Source organism: Desmodus rotundus, chromosome 2 (assembly GCF_022682495.2).
Source record: "Desmodus rotundus isolate HL8 chromosome 2, HLdesRot8A.1, whole genome shotgun sequence".
In the NCBI taxonomy this organism is placed as follows: Eukaryota; Metazoa; Chordata; class Mammalia; order Chiroptera; family Phyllostomidae; genus Desmodus; species Desmodus rotundus.
This window is the reverse complement of record NC_071388.1, coordinates 28,328,249-28,341,450: the sequence shown is the minus strand read 5'-3', so window position 1 is coordinate 28,341,450 and position 13,202 is coordinate 28,328,249. Positions and strand designations below refer to the sequence as shown.

The 13,202-nt window shown below is 30.7% G+C and overlaps 1 protein-coding gene across 2 annotated transcripts in view; it reads left to right on the top strand.

Annotated features, from left to right (window-relative positions):
* SI (sucrase-isomaltase) overlaps window positions 1–13,202 on the top strand; it is a 102,241-nt gene that overhangs the window by 32,141 nt on the left and 56,898 nt on the right. For both annotated transcript variants that reach the window (XM_024560372.4, XM_045197612.2), the window contains exons 17-23: window positions 1,923–2,039; window positions 4,771–4,925; window positions 5,785–5,869; window positions 6,703–6,759; window positions 7,617–7,741; window positions 9,368–9,456; window positions 12,336–12,385. In XM_024560372.4, coding sequence (XP_024416140.2) covers window positions 1,923–2,039; window positions 4,771–4,925; window positions 5,785–5,869; window positions 6,703–6,759; window positions 7,617–7,741; window positions 9,368–9,456; window positions 12,336–12,385 — 678 coding nt within the window. The remainder of the gene's footprint in view (window positions 1–1,922; window positions 2,040–4,770; window positions 4,926–5,784; window positions 5,870–6,702; window positions 6,760–7,616; window positions 7,742–9,367; window positions 9,457–12,335; window positions 12,386–13,202) is intronic.

The following is a 13,202-nucleotide window of genomic DNA, read 5'->3' as shown; positions in this document are numbered from 1 at the left end:
AAATCAAAAACTTCATGAAACAAATGTCAATGTAAGTAAAACATAGAAAAAGCTTATAAATAAAAAGCACCAAATGAAATGGTAGGAAGAAAACCCAAATATATTAGTAATAAAAGGAAATGTCAAAGGCTAGATATATTAAAATACTTTGATTATTAGTCTATGTTAAAAGAATAAATCCTTTTTTTCTCTATTTGAAAATGATAAGGACAGATACTATTTAAAAATTTTAAAAGCAGAGAAAATTTATACTTGGTGATTCTAAACATAAGACATTTTGTAAGTCTCTTTATATCAAGTAAAAAAACTATGCAATGTTCATATTAAGCATTATGAGATGAACAGTAATATAAAACAGTGACACGACTATCGATTTTAAGTAGATTAATATGGAAAAAAGACATAAGCCTATGCGTTAATGAAATGTTGTTAAATGATAGCAGTATGACTGTAGATCAGAGAGTAAAGTACCAATTATTCCTATGGACAATTGATTATCCATTGACAAAATAAAATAAAATGGGTTTGTGTTTCAGACCATACACAAAAATCAATCCCAGAGTGATTTAAGACCTGTATGTAAAACTTCAAATATTTTAGAAGAAAATTTAAGCAGGTAGCTGTGATATGAGGGTAGGAGAATAATTTCTTAGAATACACCTGGTATAAAAAATAAAGAAACATATAAATCTGACTACAACAAAATGAAAATTTTTGTTCATCGAAAGAATTTTAAAAATTAAAAAGTTTTCCACCTACTGGGGAATTATATTTTTGACATACATAGACAAAATTATTAATATTTAACTTAAAGTACATATTATGAATCTCCAGAAGGTACAAAAAATTTTTAAAAATTAGCAAAAGATATTTGTAAGCAATCCTATAAAAAGTGAAATCTCCACTAACTTAATCAGAGAAGTGCAAATATAAACTGAAATGAAATATACATTTCATATACATATATATATAGCAAAAATTAAAAGTCAGAAATTAGCCAGAAAATGAAGGTGCAGGAAATGTCATGCACTGGCACCGTTCACACAAATGGTTACAACTGGTTTTGATTAAACAACATACATATCCAATGAACCAGGAAATACCATACATATACATATAAAATGATAAAAGAATAAGTTGCTTAAGTATTCACAAAGAAGTATGTATGTAAATTTTATAGAATCAGTGTTTGTAGTCATGGGATTTTATCCAATAGAGGAGTAGTAGAGTCATTTAACAAAATTTAATCTCGTAGAAATAAAGTTTTGGGAAAAAAACTGAAAAGCAGTGTGATGCCTACAACATACCATCTTCATAAAATTAATTGCTGTGAAAACAATACTAATATATTGTTTATAGATACATAAATACTCTTTAGAAAAAAGAAAGAAGTGTTTGCAAACAGTAAATGCTAAATTAAAGATAATAGTTTTCTCAAGGGTCCTTGAAAAAAGATATGCAATTTTACTTGAGTACATATCAGGTAACATTTTTTTACTATTTTGTTCCTACAGTATTATATTAGCAATAAAAAAAAATAACTGGAGATGTTTTGGAATAAAGAACAACACATTTTAATAATGTAATTTTACTTTATACATTGAATTAACAATGATTAGATCAAAGGAGAAAATACAAAAGCCTAAGAAAATATATATAAAAGACAATGAAATAAATAAAATTTAAATTGAAAAATTAAAATTGAAAAACAGACAATGAAGAAAAGAGAGTAAAATATGGACTTAGAGACATTTATGTAACAAATATACACAATAAATAACCTACATTGACAAAGAGTATATGAAAACAGTAAAACAAAATGATTATAAGTTCTGCAAATTAATCCATGAGGCAAAAAATGTGATGCTTGGGGCAATGGGAGAATCTTTACACTATAGATAATAGATATGCTTGTTCTTTAGATCGGAGCAGATATCTGTGGATTTGTGGTTGATACCACAGAAGAGCTCTGCAGAAGATGGATGCAACTTGGGGCATTCTATCCCTTTTCCAGAAACCATAATGCTGATGGATATGTGGTAAAAGCCTTCTGTTTTCCTTATTTTGAAATGAAACATAATCCTACTTTGAGCAAAGTACTTAAATTTATATCTATAAAAGATATGGTCTGAAACTTTGTAGCATAATTTGTGAACAAGTGTTAGAGCTCCTCTTCTCAAGGCCTATAAATATTTTGTATGTACTAAAGTGCTCAAGAAAGGAAATCATGAAGGATAATGTAATCGGTGCCTAAATATTTTATTTAAAGCTAAAGCATGTATAACTGTGTTAAATCACAATAGTTTAAATTAAAGCCAAGGATTTTTGAGTCTGATTCTTGGATTCTAACAAGCATCAGTTAATTTTTTCATGCAATGTATAATGGACTGTTAAAGACTTTCAGTTTTTGTTTAATTTAAGAAACACAAAAAGCCAAAGCCACTTGCAAAGCAGTTTGAGTCCAGAGTCTTTCCATAATAAACAAAACTGGAATGACAGGCTGGAAAAAATATAATAACACTTTTAAACACATTCATCTGAGCTGGTTGGAGCTTAAGTACAGGGGGACATACTGAGTTATTCTACCAGCCCTGAGAATTCCTGCTGTGGGCTCCCGTGGACATGTTTTTCAGAGGAAATGGAGGAATTAGGGGAAACCATCAATTCAAGTATGTATATAGTGTTTAAGAAATTGTTCACTGTTCACATACTGGCTGTATATAGGGCTTTATTTCTGTTTGAGAAGAGGGACAAACTTTCAGAATTTAGCCTGGAAAGAGGCATAATAGAACAGAAGTAAAAGGTATTAATTGGAGATGAGGAACTTTCTAATCTATCTAAATTGTGCTTTCAAGAAATTTGTGTTCATGGGAGATCCTGATCTTTCAAAAAGCAGATGCCAAAGCAGAATTAAACATGTTAGACATTCATTGGTGAAAGACTTATGTAGGATAAAGGAAGGGAAGCAGAAAAAAGTGAAGAGAGTCTTCATGGTGATTAGGTCTGAACCTGGTGAAAGGAAGGCAAGGAAGGAGGTTTGATAGAGTCACATGTTGGGGTTTCTTGCTAATTCCAAGAAAGTTTTGCTCAGCCTAGTGTCTGAGTCCTCAAGGCAAAGTTAAGCATTGGAAGAGTATTCTCACCATTCTAATTGACTAGCTGGGAGCAGTCAAAGGGAAATGTGACTTTAGGGTTAAAAAACATGATAGTGAATCCAGGGAGGCAGTAGCCAGTACCCTTACTTAATTCTGATACCCATAGCAGGAGATATAAGCAGGTTTGCTCACATAATTGTATATTGGTTGAGAGCTGATCTAGTTTAGTCTTGGCAGAAAGGCTCTCCTTCAAGTTGGAAGTCTGCAAGGTGGCCAGGCAACTCTCTTTCTCGAATCCCTGGGCAGCAGACCACCTAGGCTTATCCTTCTACTGGCAGTGGTAAGGCACAAGACAGTGAGTCCTGAGGCAAGCGCATTTTAAGCCCTAACTTGAATGTGTCACATGGGCCAGAGTGTGTTACATAGCTGAGCATAAAGTCAAGAAATGGATAAGTGTATATTCTCCACCATTAGTTGTAGGGGTTGCAAAGCTGCATAGCAAGGTGTGGTTACAGGGAAGGAGGAAAATTTGAGCCTTTAATTCAATCTACCACACACACAAAAAAAAATTGGTGAAAATTCCTTGTTAACACAGCAGAAGGAAAAAAGGAACTGCTACCCTTTGCAACAGCATGGATGGATCTGGAGAGCGTTATGCTAAGTGAAATAAGCAGGTAGTAAGAAACAAATACCATTGATCTCACCTATAAGTAGAACCTAATCAACAAAACAAACAAGCCAGCAAAATAGAACCAGAGACATGGAAATAAAGAACAAACTGACAGTGACCAGAAGGGAAGAAGGAAGGAGACAATGGGGAGAAGAAGGGGAAGGGTCAAGCCAAGGAACATGTGTAAAGGACCCATGGACAAAGCCAAGGAGTGGGAGGAGGACTGAAAGTGGTAGGTGGAAGGTGGGTAGGGCAGGGGAGAGTAACGGGGAAAATGGGAAAAACTGTAACTGAACAATACAAAATTAAAAAAATTCCTTGTTAAAACATTCTTATTTTCTCTGTGTCTATTTAAATGAGAAAGTCTATTTTTAAAATAAATTTTAATTTAAAAAGATCCTCATAATGAAACATATCACTATGAACATCACTGTGAGCACATCATTGAAACATCACATGGACAAGTTTACATGGTGATTGTTCACCTGCCTTACTGTGGACCTTCAACATTTTGTCCCCCTTTCAGTGAACCAGAGTGAAAATACTCATCTACTCTTACTGTTATTTGCTGATATTTTTTGATGGTAGTATTCTATTCTTATGACATTATTGCAACCAAATTGGCTTTACCATCTTGGCTTTAGTAGGTATAGGAGACAATGGATTACCATCTTTATTGCTGTAATGTGTTAAGCATTATATGCTAGTAGAATCTAGTGTAATTGTTTCAGGTGGAAAGTATTCTTTCAGTTTCCATTTTGAATGTGTTTGGACTAAACAAATAATAAACTACGGATGTCTGCAAATATTAAATAAAAATATCCAAGTAAAACATAAAAACTAGAAAGTTCATATACCTTGATGATGAAATAGTAGTAATTTCAACTTTTATAAATCAGCTAAAATCTATACAATTTGCATCTCAAAAAAGATTAAATGTTTCCATTTAAGTTTTCATTCATATTTTAGCTTTCTCATTTCAGTTTCTTTTTTTTTATCTCATAGGATCAAGATCCAGCATTTTTTGGCCAAAATTCTCTTTTGGTTAATTCATCAAGGCACTATTTGAAAATTCGCTACACTTTATTACCTTTCCTCTATACTCTGTTTTATAAAGCGCATAAGTTTGGAGAAACAGTAGCAAGGCCATTTCTTCATGAGTGAGTACTATGTTCAAGAACTTTAATATCTTTCAAATTATAATTGTAAATATATTAAATATATTAAAAGATTAATACAGATAAATCAAGATTATTTTTACATTCACATCAATGATTTGATGAACTGTAGAATGACTTTAGTAAATATAATTAATTTGATGATTGGACAAGATTAATCAGGAAATATGAGTCTTGAATAAAACCTAGAAGGTAAAAGGTATAGAGAATGTATTAAGGAAATTATGTCAGTAAACAAGAATAAATACACAATTATCAAAAACATATCATGTATACAAGTACATTGTGAAACTCATCTAAAGATAGATCAAATATAACATAGTGAAAAAATAATGAATTGTGCTTGTCTTTGTCTGTCTTGGCCAAAACAGGATCTTTTCTCAAGAAATTACTAAAAACCTTTTCAAATCCAAGTTAAGATGGGAATTAATAATGAAAAAAAAATAAAGGGAAGAAAATAGGATGTGAAAAATTTGGGGGACTTTATAAATCCATCTTACAGAAGAAAATGAATTAAACAGAATAGCTGTTTATTACAGATAAAAGTAGCCTTACCACATATGATAGATTGTTTTGGAATCCCAAATGAACTGTTTTCTAGCACCACCTCTCTCCTGTCCTTCCTTCTTTCTTTCCTTCCTTCTTTCCTTTCTTTTTTCCTTCCTTCCCAGTATCAGATGAACCATAAAGATGTAAGAAATATAGATTCAAAATATCATATAAAACAAGTAAAATTAAAGCTAATAATTAATCCCAAGGGAAAAAAATTGAAAAGATAAACCAAACAAGGAATTTGGGTCAATTTTTATCATCATATTGTGAACATTGTCATTGTTCTTAGGTTTTATGAGGATACAAATAGCTGGATTGAGGATACTCAGTTCTTATGGGGCCCTTCATTACTTATTACCCCTGTCTTAAAACAGGTAGGTTTTGAAATTTAATAAATTTATTGTTCAAGGGAAGTTTGTATAATAAAATCTACCAAATCTACACTAAATTACAAAATGTCTTCATATTAGATAGCTTGTTACTCAATAGCTTGTTTCAACCTGATAAATGTGGATTCTGGATTGTGGAAGAAATTTTGAAAAATTATAAAAATATTAAGTAGATTTATGCTTTTCAAATACATAATGTATAACTAAGAAAAGTAAAATTTCCTAAAATATTCTTCAGAAAAAGAAAGATTGATTTATGGAATGGACATCAAGTATTATAGTAATAATAGTGAAGTCATTTGAGTAGACATAGACAATGAAATTTTTCTAAGTTGTAAATAAAGGGGAATGTGAGAACTAGCTAATTATATGAAAATGTTGAAGCAATAGTAAAATGATCTATTTGGCTTTTACCTATTATTTAAATGTTTTAATACCCATGGAAATATACAGAAGTGAATGTGTTCCCATTCACAATTACCACTTAGAATATTACAATGCCAGCGCATGCATGTATCATTTTAGTTGCCACTTCAATTAATTTTATCTTGCTTTTGGTATATTTTATATTATGATATTGTCTAAAACTAGTAAGATAGCTTTTTGATTATTATTTATAGAACATATTGGAGTTTAACAATGTAACAGAAGCTTTTTACCCTTGTTGTGAATGCGCAAATTAATATTTGATGTAATTATTTTCTGTGAAGTATTGAATTAAGATATATATATATGTGTGTATGTGTGTGTATGTATGTATATATATATATATACATATAATATATGATATGTATATAAATTGTCTTGCTTTACTTTAGGGAGCAGATACAGTGAGTGCGTACATCCCCAATGCTACTTGGTATGATTATGAAACTGTAAGTAACCCTTAATCTAACAGCAGACTCACAACTATTATTGTGAAACATCTTTACATGGAAACTTAACTCCAAACAAATACCATAACTATTTCCAGTATTTGCCATTATTATGAAAAAATGAATAATTACACATTTGAATAATGTGTAAAAATGTGTTCATTTTTTTGCAAATCAGCAAGTGTATCATCTTGCTCATGACTAATATGAAGTTATACTTTTTACATAAAGTGTTATATTATTCATTTTCAAATTGTGAAAAAAAGGTCTGAAGTAATTTTAGAAAGTCGTGGTGATGTTTAGTGCTTTTCTTATTTTATATATTTGACTTATTGCCAGAAGAATGAGTATGGAGCTAGTATTAAACATTTGTTTTCATACAGTACATTTAAACATTTGGAAAAGATTTTTATTTCAACTTCAAAAAGGTGACATAGCAGCACAAGACATTTTAAGATGTATTTATTTAAAAGACATTATTTTTTGTATCACTTATATTTGCTAAACAGAGCTTTTATTTTTATAGAAACCCAGACAAAAAAAAAATACTTTTTAGTAACATGGTTAACTATACAACAAAACAAAGAAGAAAAATATGGCTAATTAAGAATGTTAACTATTTTAGAAGAAAAATGATTTTTCTATAATAATTTTTGAGAAAATAAACTAATATTTCCTCTGCTTAGTAAACTGAAAAATAAATTAGTTTTCTTTAATTGATTAGAGAACAATATTTACTTAGATGATGTGAATTACTCATAATAAAAATTATATCTATGTATAAATTTTGATGCTGGGAAAATGGGGTTTAAAGTCTTTACTACTAATAAGAAATCTTCTTAACTTCCAAATATTAGGGTGCAAAAAGACCATGGAGAAAACAACGTGTTAATATGTATCTTCCAGGAGACAAAATAGGACTACATCTTAGAGGAGGTTACATTATTCCCACTCAACAACCTGCAGTAACTACAACTGCAAGGTAAAATGAAGGCGAAAATACTGAAATCTGAAATATAATTGTTAATATTCCATATTTTTCAGGATCAAAGATTAATGTTCAGTTATTTACTAGAATGTGTTTGACATATGGAAGCAATTCTTAAATATAGCCATCATGGTTATAAAAAGAAGATTCAAATTATGTATATTAATATAAATGTATTGATATTAAAATAAGCATAATTATAGTAGAGTTATATTTCCTGTGTTAAAAACATACTGCCATTCTTTATTGAATATCTGTAATTAAACTTACACATATTACATTCATACTAAAATATAATAAAATTTTTATGCATAATAAAATTGAAATTGTAAATTCTATACTTGATAATAGTGTCAGTTGTTAAATATTTGGCTTGTCAATACCGGAATGTCACAATGTTTCCTTTTTTTCCTGCTTAAATGTTTCACTTTTAAGTTGATAAATGAGGTGGATAGTTCTATTTAAGTAAATTACAAAATAGCAATTAAATTATTTAATAAGAATGAATTACAGAAATGTATAGAAAAAAAGGGGAAACTTGAAAATTCTGCTGCTTCATCTCGCAGCATTCATTCCAGGCGCGAGGGTGCAGAAGGGCTCATATCTAATTCACAAATTTCCACATATTCTGCAACACTCCGACATATAATCACTCACTATTCCTTACTCTGCTTTATTTTCTTCATAACATTAAGAAGATCTGGAATCATATTATTTCACTTTTCTTGAATGTCGTGTGTTCATTCAACTAGACTATAAACTCCGCAGAGGCAGGGGCTTGACTTTTGACCTCTTGAGTACCCAGACCAGTAACAGTGTCGGGCCCATAATAGGCTGGCTCTGTTTCCTCTAAACAGTTGTTAAAGGATCAAATTAATGAGCGAATGAATGTATGTTCATAATTTAATTACTCTGGCATTCTCAATTGATAACTTTGATACTGTCACTGTTTCATGACTGTGTCCTTGGAAAACAATTGGGATGTACCCTAGAGCTGTATTAAACCAGAGAAACAAACACTTCGGGGAGCGCAAGCTGCGAGGAGCCTATTCTGGACAGAGCGATTGCTGAGACTGTAAGGTTCCAGGGGGACTATTTTAGATTTAAAAACCTAAAGTAATATATAACTAAGAAAAATATTTAGTAATCACATATTTCAGTTCTCATAATAGAATTAACTTCATTTCTAAGAATATTAGAGATCTCATGAAACATTTAGAAATGTATACTTGACTTTTCATTATTTTGTATATAAGATGTAGCCTTAATACATTGCAATTTAGGATTAATCGATATCTGGCAAATACAAGGTGTAATGCGCATTCATAAGATATTTATTTTTTCTCATTTTAATTGAAATGTTATATACTGTTTCAAAATTGTTGGTGTCCCAGCCTCCAAGAAATTTTGTATTTATAACATATATTCTTTTCATTTATATTCTAAGCATATACATTATTTTTATCATTGAAAAATTATTAATATATGGACATGAATTTTTAATGTTTTCATATGAATGCAGAATGCTTACAAATCCATTAGTTTGATTTCAACTGTTTATAGGAACTGCTACTATTACAAATTTATTTTAATCATATATTCACATAACTTACCTAACAGCCGAAAGAATCCTTTAGGACTTATAGTTGCATTAGATGAAGATAACAAAGCAAAAGGAGACTTCTTTTGGGATGATGGAGAAACTAAAGGTGAGTCTGAAAGAGGATAAGCTTTTAAATGTTCATTCTGAAGATGGGAAATTTTGACTTCATTCATATGAAGTTGTATCCATTTAACAAATGTCACAAGTTTTAATTTTTAATTCCTGTTGTTAAATCTATTTTAAGATTATAGGTTACTTTATGAAATTTAAATTTTATTTAAATCATATTTTAATTACAATATTTATGTTGTCTATTGATTCCTCATAAAAGTCTTTTGACAAGTGTAGTTTATTATCATTTTTAATTAAAATAGTTAAATTTACTGATGTACAAAATGCATCATATTTTCAATGCTCTTACATGATTGTGGTGGTTCAAATAAAATTTTGTTACTGTAAAAATAAAAGAAAACCACATTTAAAGTTTTAGTTAATGCAAAATTATTTGATAATATTGCCCCATAAATTGTTCACAATTTATTTAATTATTCTCTTTAATTTTATTTCTTGAGCCCACACTTGAGAATTCAGTAAACCAAGAGAATAAAGAAGAGCCAATTTTTGCAATAGTCATTCCAATCATGAAATGTCCTGTTCAGTTATAATTAGTATATCATAATTACTCTCATATATTTGTTAAATATTTAGACTCCATTTCCTTTAGTGGAGGGCTGTTAGGCATGCTTTTAATATTTCTGTGCATAAAATACATAGTTCGTTTCTGTTTTAGCTCACTATTTCTCATATGTGTTAAAGAATATCCATGCTCTTAAACATCCAAATATTTCTAAATTAACTCCAAAATGTAGTCTATTGGTGTGTTCTCTTATAACTTAAAAGTATGGAATCTATGAAAAACTCCTTTTTTTCAAGTTTTATCTGTGGAAATGTAGACAACCCCAGTATATATTGCTACTATATATCTGCTCCACCTACAGTCTTCCCCTTGTCACCTGATGGGAAATTTCATCGCTACAAAATGCTGAAAATCTCAGAATTGACTCCATTCTCACAGCTTTAGAATTTTTCTTGGTTCTACTTTATCTGAGTCCTCTCATCAGCTCCACCACTGTCATCACTATCTGTCATTTTAACTAATACAATAGCTATATAACTGTTCTCTAGGTCTATAGTTCTTGTCAAACCCTTTTACATTTTATTCAATTCAGCAGGTAGAGTCATTTGTTCAGAAGATGATTCAAATCATCCAACCTCTGCTCAAAACCATCTAGCAAGGGTATCCCACCTTTGGTGTCTCTGGGCCACACTGGAAGAAGAGTTGTCAGGGACTACACATTAAATACACAAACACTAATGAAAACTGACAAGCAAAGAAAAGGTTTTAAGTAAATTAACAACTTTGTGTTGGGCCACGTTCATGGCCATCCTGGGCTGTGGGTTGGGCACCTATTAACATTATTCATGGTTCTCTAGTTGACTCAGTTAGGAGCCACTGTCTTTACCAAGACCTAAAGCCCTCACCGCTAACTGTACTTTTGTGTGCATATATTCTCACTCTTTCTCCCTCTCCCTCTCTCTCCCCCCCCACACACACATGCACGAGCGTGCTATCCCCAATAGCTCCCTTTTACTCATTCTACTCCAGCATACAAGCCTTCTTATTAATTCTCAAATACCTTAGAGCCTGAAGTGAGGTAGAACACTAAAGTGAGCTCTGCAGTAAGAAAAGGTTCCAAGCATTTATTCATAGAAATGTGTCATAAATGTGGATCCCAACAAACTAAATTATTTGTAGCCATTAATAAAAAAATGTTATGGGCTCTGGCTGGTGTGACTCAGTGGATTGAATGCCTGCCTGAAAACAGAAAGGTTGCCAGTTCAATTCCCAGTCAGGCTACATGCCTGGGTGTGCAATAGGCAACCACATATTGATGTTTCTCTCCCTCTCTTTCCCTCTGTCTAAAAATAAATAAAATCTTTTTTAAAATGTTGCTGAGATGATACCACTGTTGGTAGCATATGGGACTTGATTTTAAGACTATTCTTATATCTTTGATGATATAAATATCCCAAATATATTTCATTTTCAACTTGTAAAACTTGATATTGATAATTTACTTTTATGTAAGAAGATGGTTAAAAATACAAAGAAGATGTGATTTAATCTGTCCACTAATATGGTATCTACATAATTACCTGCTTTGAAAAGATAAAATCAGAATTTTATGAATAATCTATTTGTAAGTAAACATGCAAACAATAAAATGATATACAATTCAGGCTATGATTCTAATTGTGTTTTCTAGGATTAAAGTTTTAAGTAAATTAGTGTTTTGAGAAAATTGTATATTATTCTTAGAATTCCCTTGTTATGTTCCCTTGTTTTTTTTTTAATTATTGTGATCATAATTTTAAGTTTTTCTGTTAAAAAAACATGTTGACAAGAAGTTTAATTATATCTCTCATGCAAAAAATCACTGCGTTCTTTTTTCCTTATTGGAGTTTATTTCAATCTTTATCCTGTCCCCAGATTCACTTTTTCTTTAAATAATGAAAAAAGTTAAAAGATGTGTACTAAAATTGCAGCGTGCCGTGCCTTCTGATGATAAACTCAACGGTGCATGCTTTATTCAAAAGATAACATATTGTTCAAAACAATAAATATAGGATAATGTATATTTTACTGTAATTTTTGTTTTCTTTGAATTTCCATAAATATTTTAGCTGTCTTTGAAAAATTAAACTGAGTATGTATTCATTATCTTTACTTACTGAGAAAATATACTACCAATGTTATTTTATTTAGAGGTAATTTAAAAAGTTAATTTAAAAGGATAATCTGTATAATTTGCTTTATTATTAAATACTTTTTTTTTCAAAATTCTTATGTTAAATAACTGTAAAAATAGAGCAGAGAATTTAAGGTTACATTTTGATCTGGTAACTTTACTTTTTTCATTTCAGATACCATAACAACTGGCACCTACATTTTGTACACATTTACCGTTTCTAATGTAAGCATTCACCTTGGACACAGTTAAATATATACCTCATTAATGTCTGGATTATATCTTTATTATGGATCTTTTTGAAATATGTTTATATTTACCTCCAGATTCAATGGAAAGAAATGAAATAAATTATTAAATTGTTAAATCATAAAAAACCTTAACTTAAATTTTTATATTTAAATGTAGCAGAGGAGCCTTGCCTGGCATGGCTCAGTAGTTGAGTGCTGGCCTGAGAATCAAGGGGTCGCTGGTTTAATTCCCAGTCAGGGCACATGCCTGGGTTACAGGCCAACTTCCCAGTGAGGGGCACGTGAGATGCAACCACACACTGATGTTTCTCTCCCTCTCTTTCTCTCTCCCTTCCTCTCTCTAAAAAATAAATACATAAAATCTTTTTAAAATGTAACAGATGAGTTAATGTTGATGAAATAGATTCACTGAAATTTTAGGAACTATTTAAGTGTTATATTGAAGAAACATGCCCTAGGAAATGAATCTCAATTTATCTGAATATGTTTTAATATGTCAGTCACTGCAGTAATTGTCATCAATTTGGAATGAGGATGAAAAATCTTTGAACAAGGTTAAATTTTGAATAATCAATAGCAATTATTTGGTACATGTTGGGTTTCTTTATATATACCTTTTTGCTACAGTTAAGTCATTCTTCATCAGTTAGGGCTAGAATGAGAGAAGATATATATGAGTTGCATCATTAATAATTTAGGTAATCTTTTGATGCGGACACAGGCGCGCAGTGTCTGCGGCATTATGGATGAGATGAGACAAATGCACATGACTACAGAAATCCTGTGGAGGA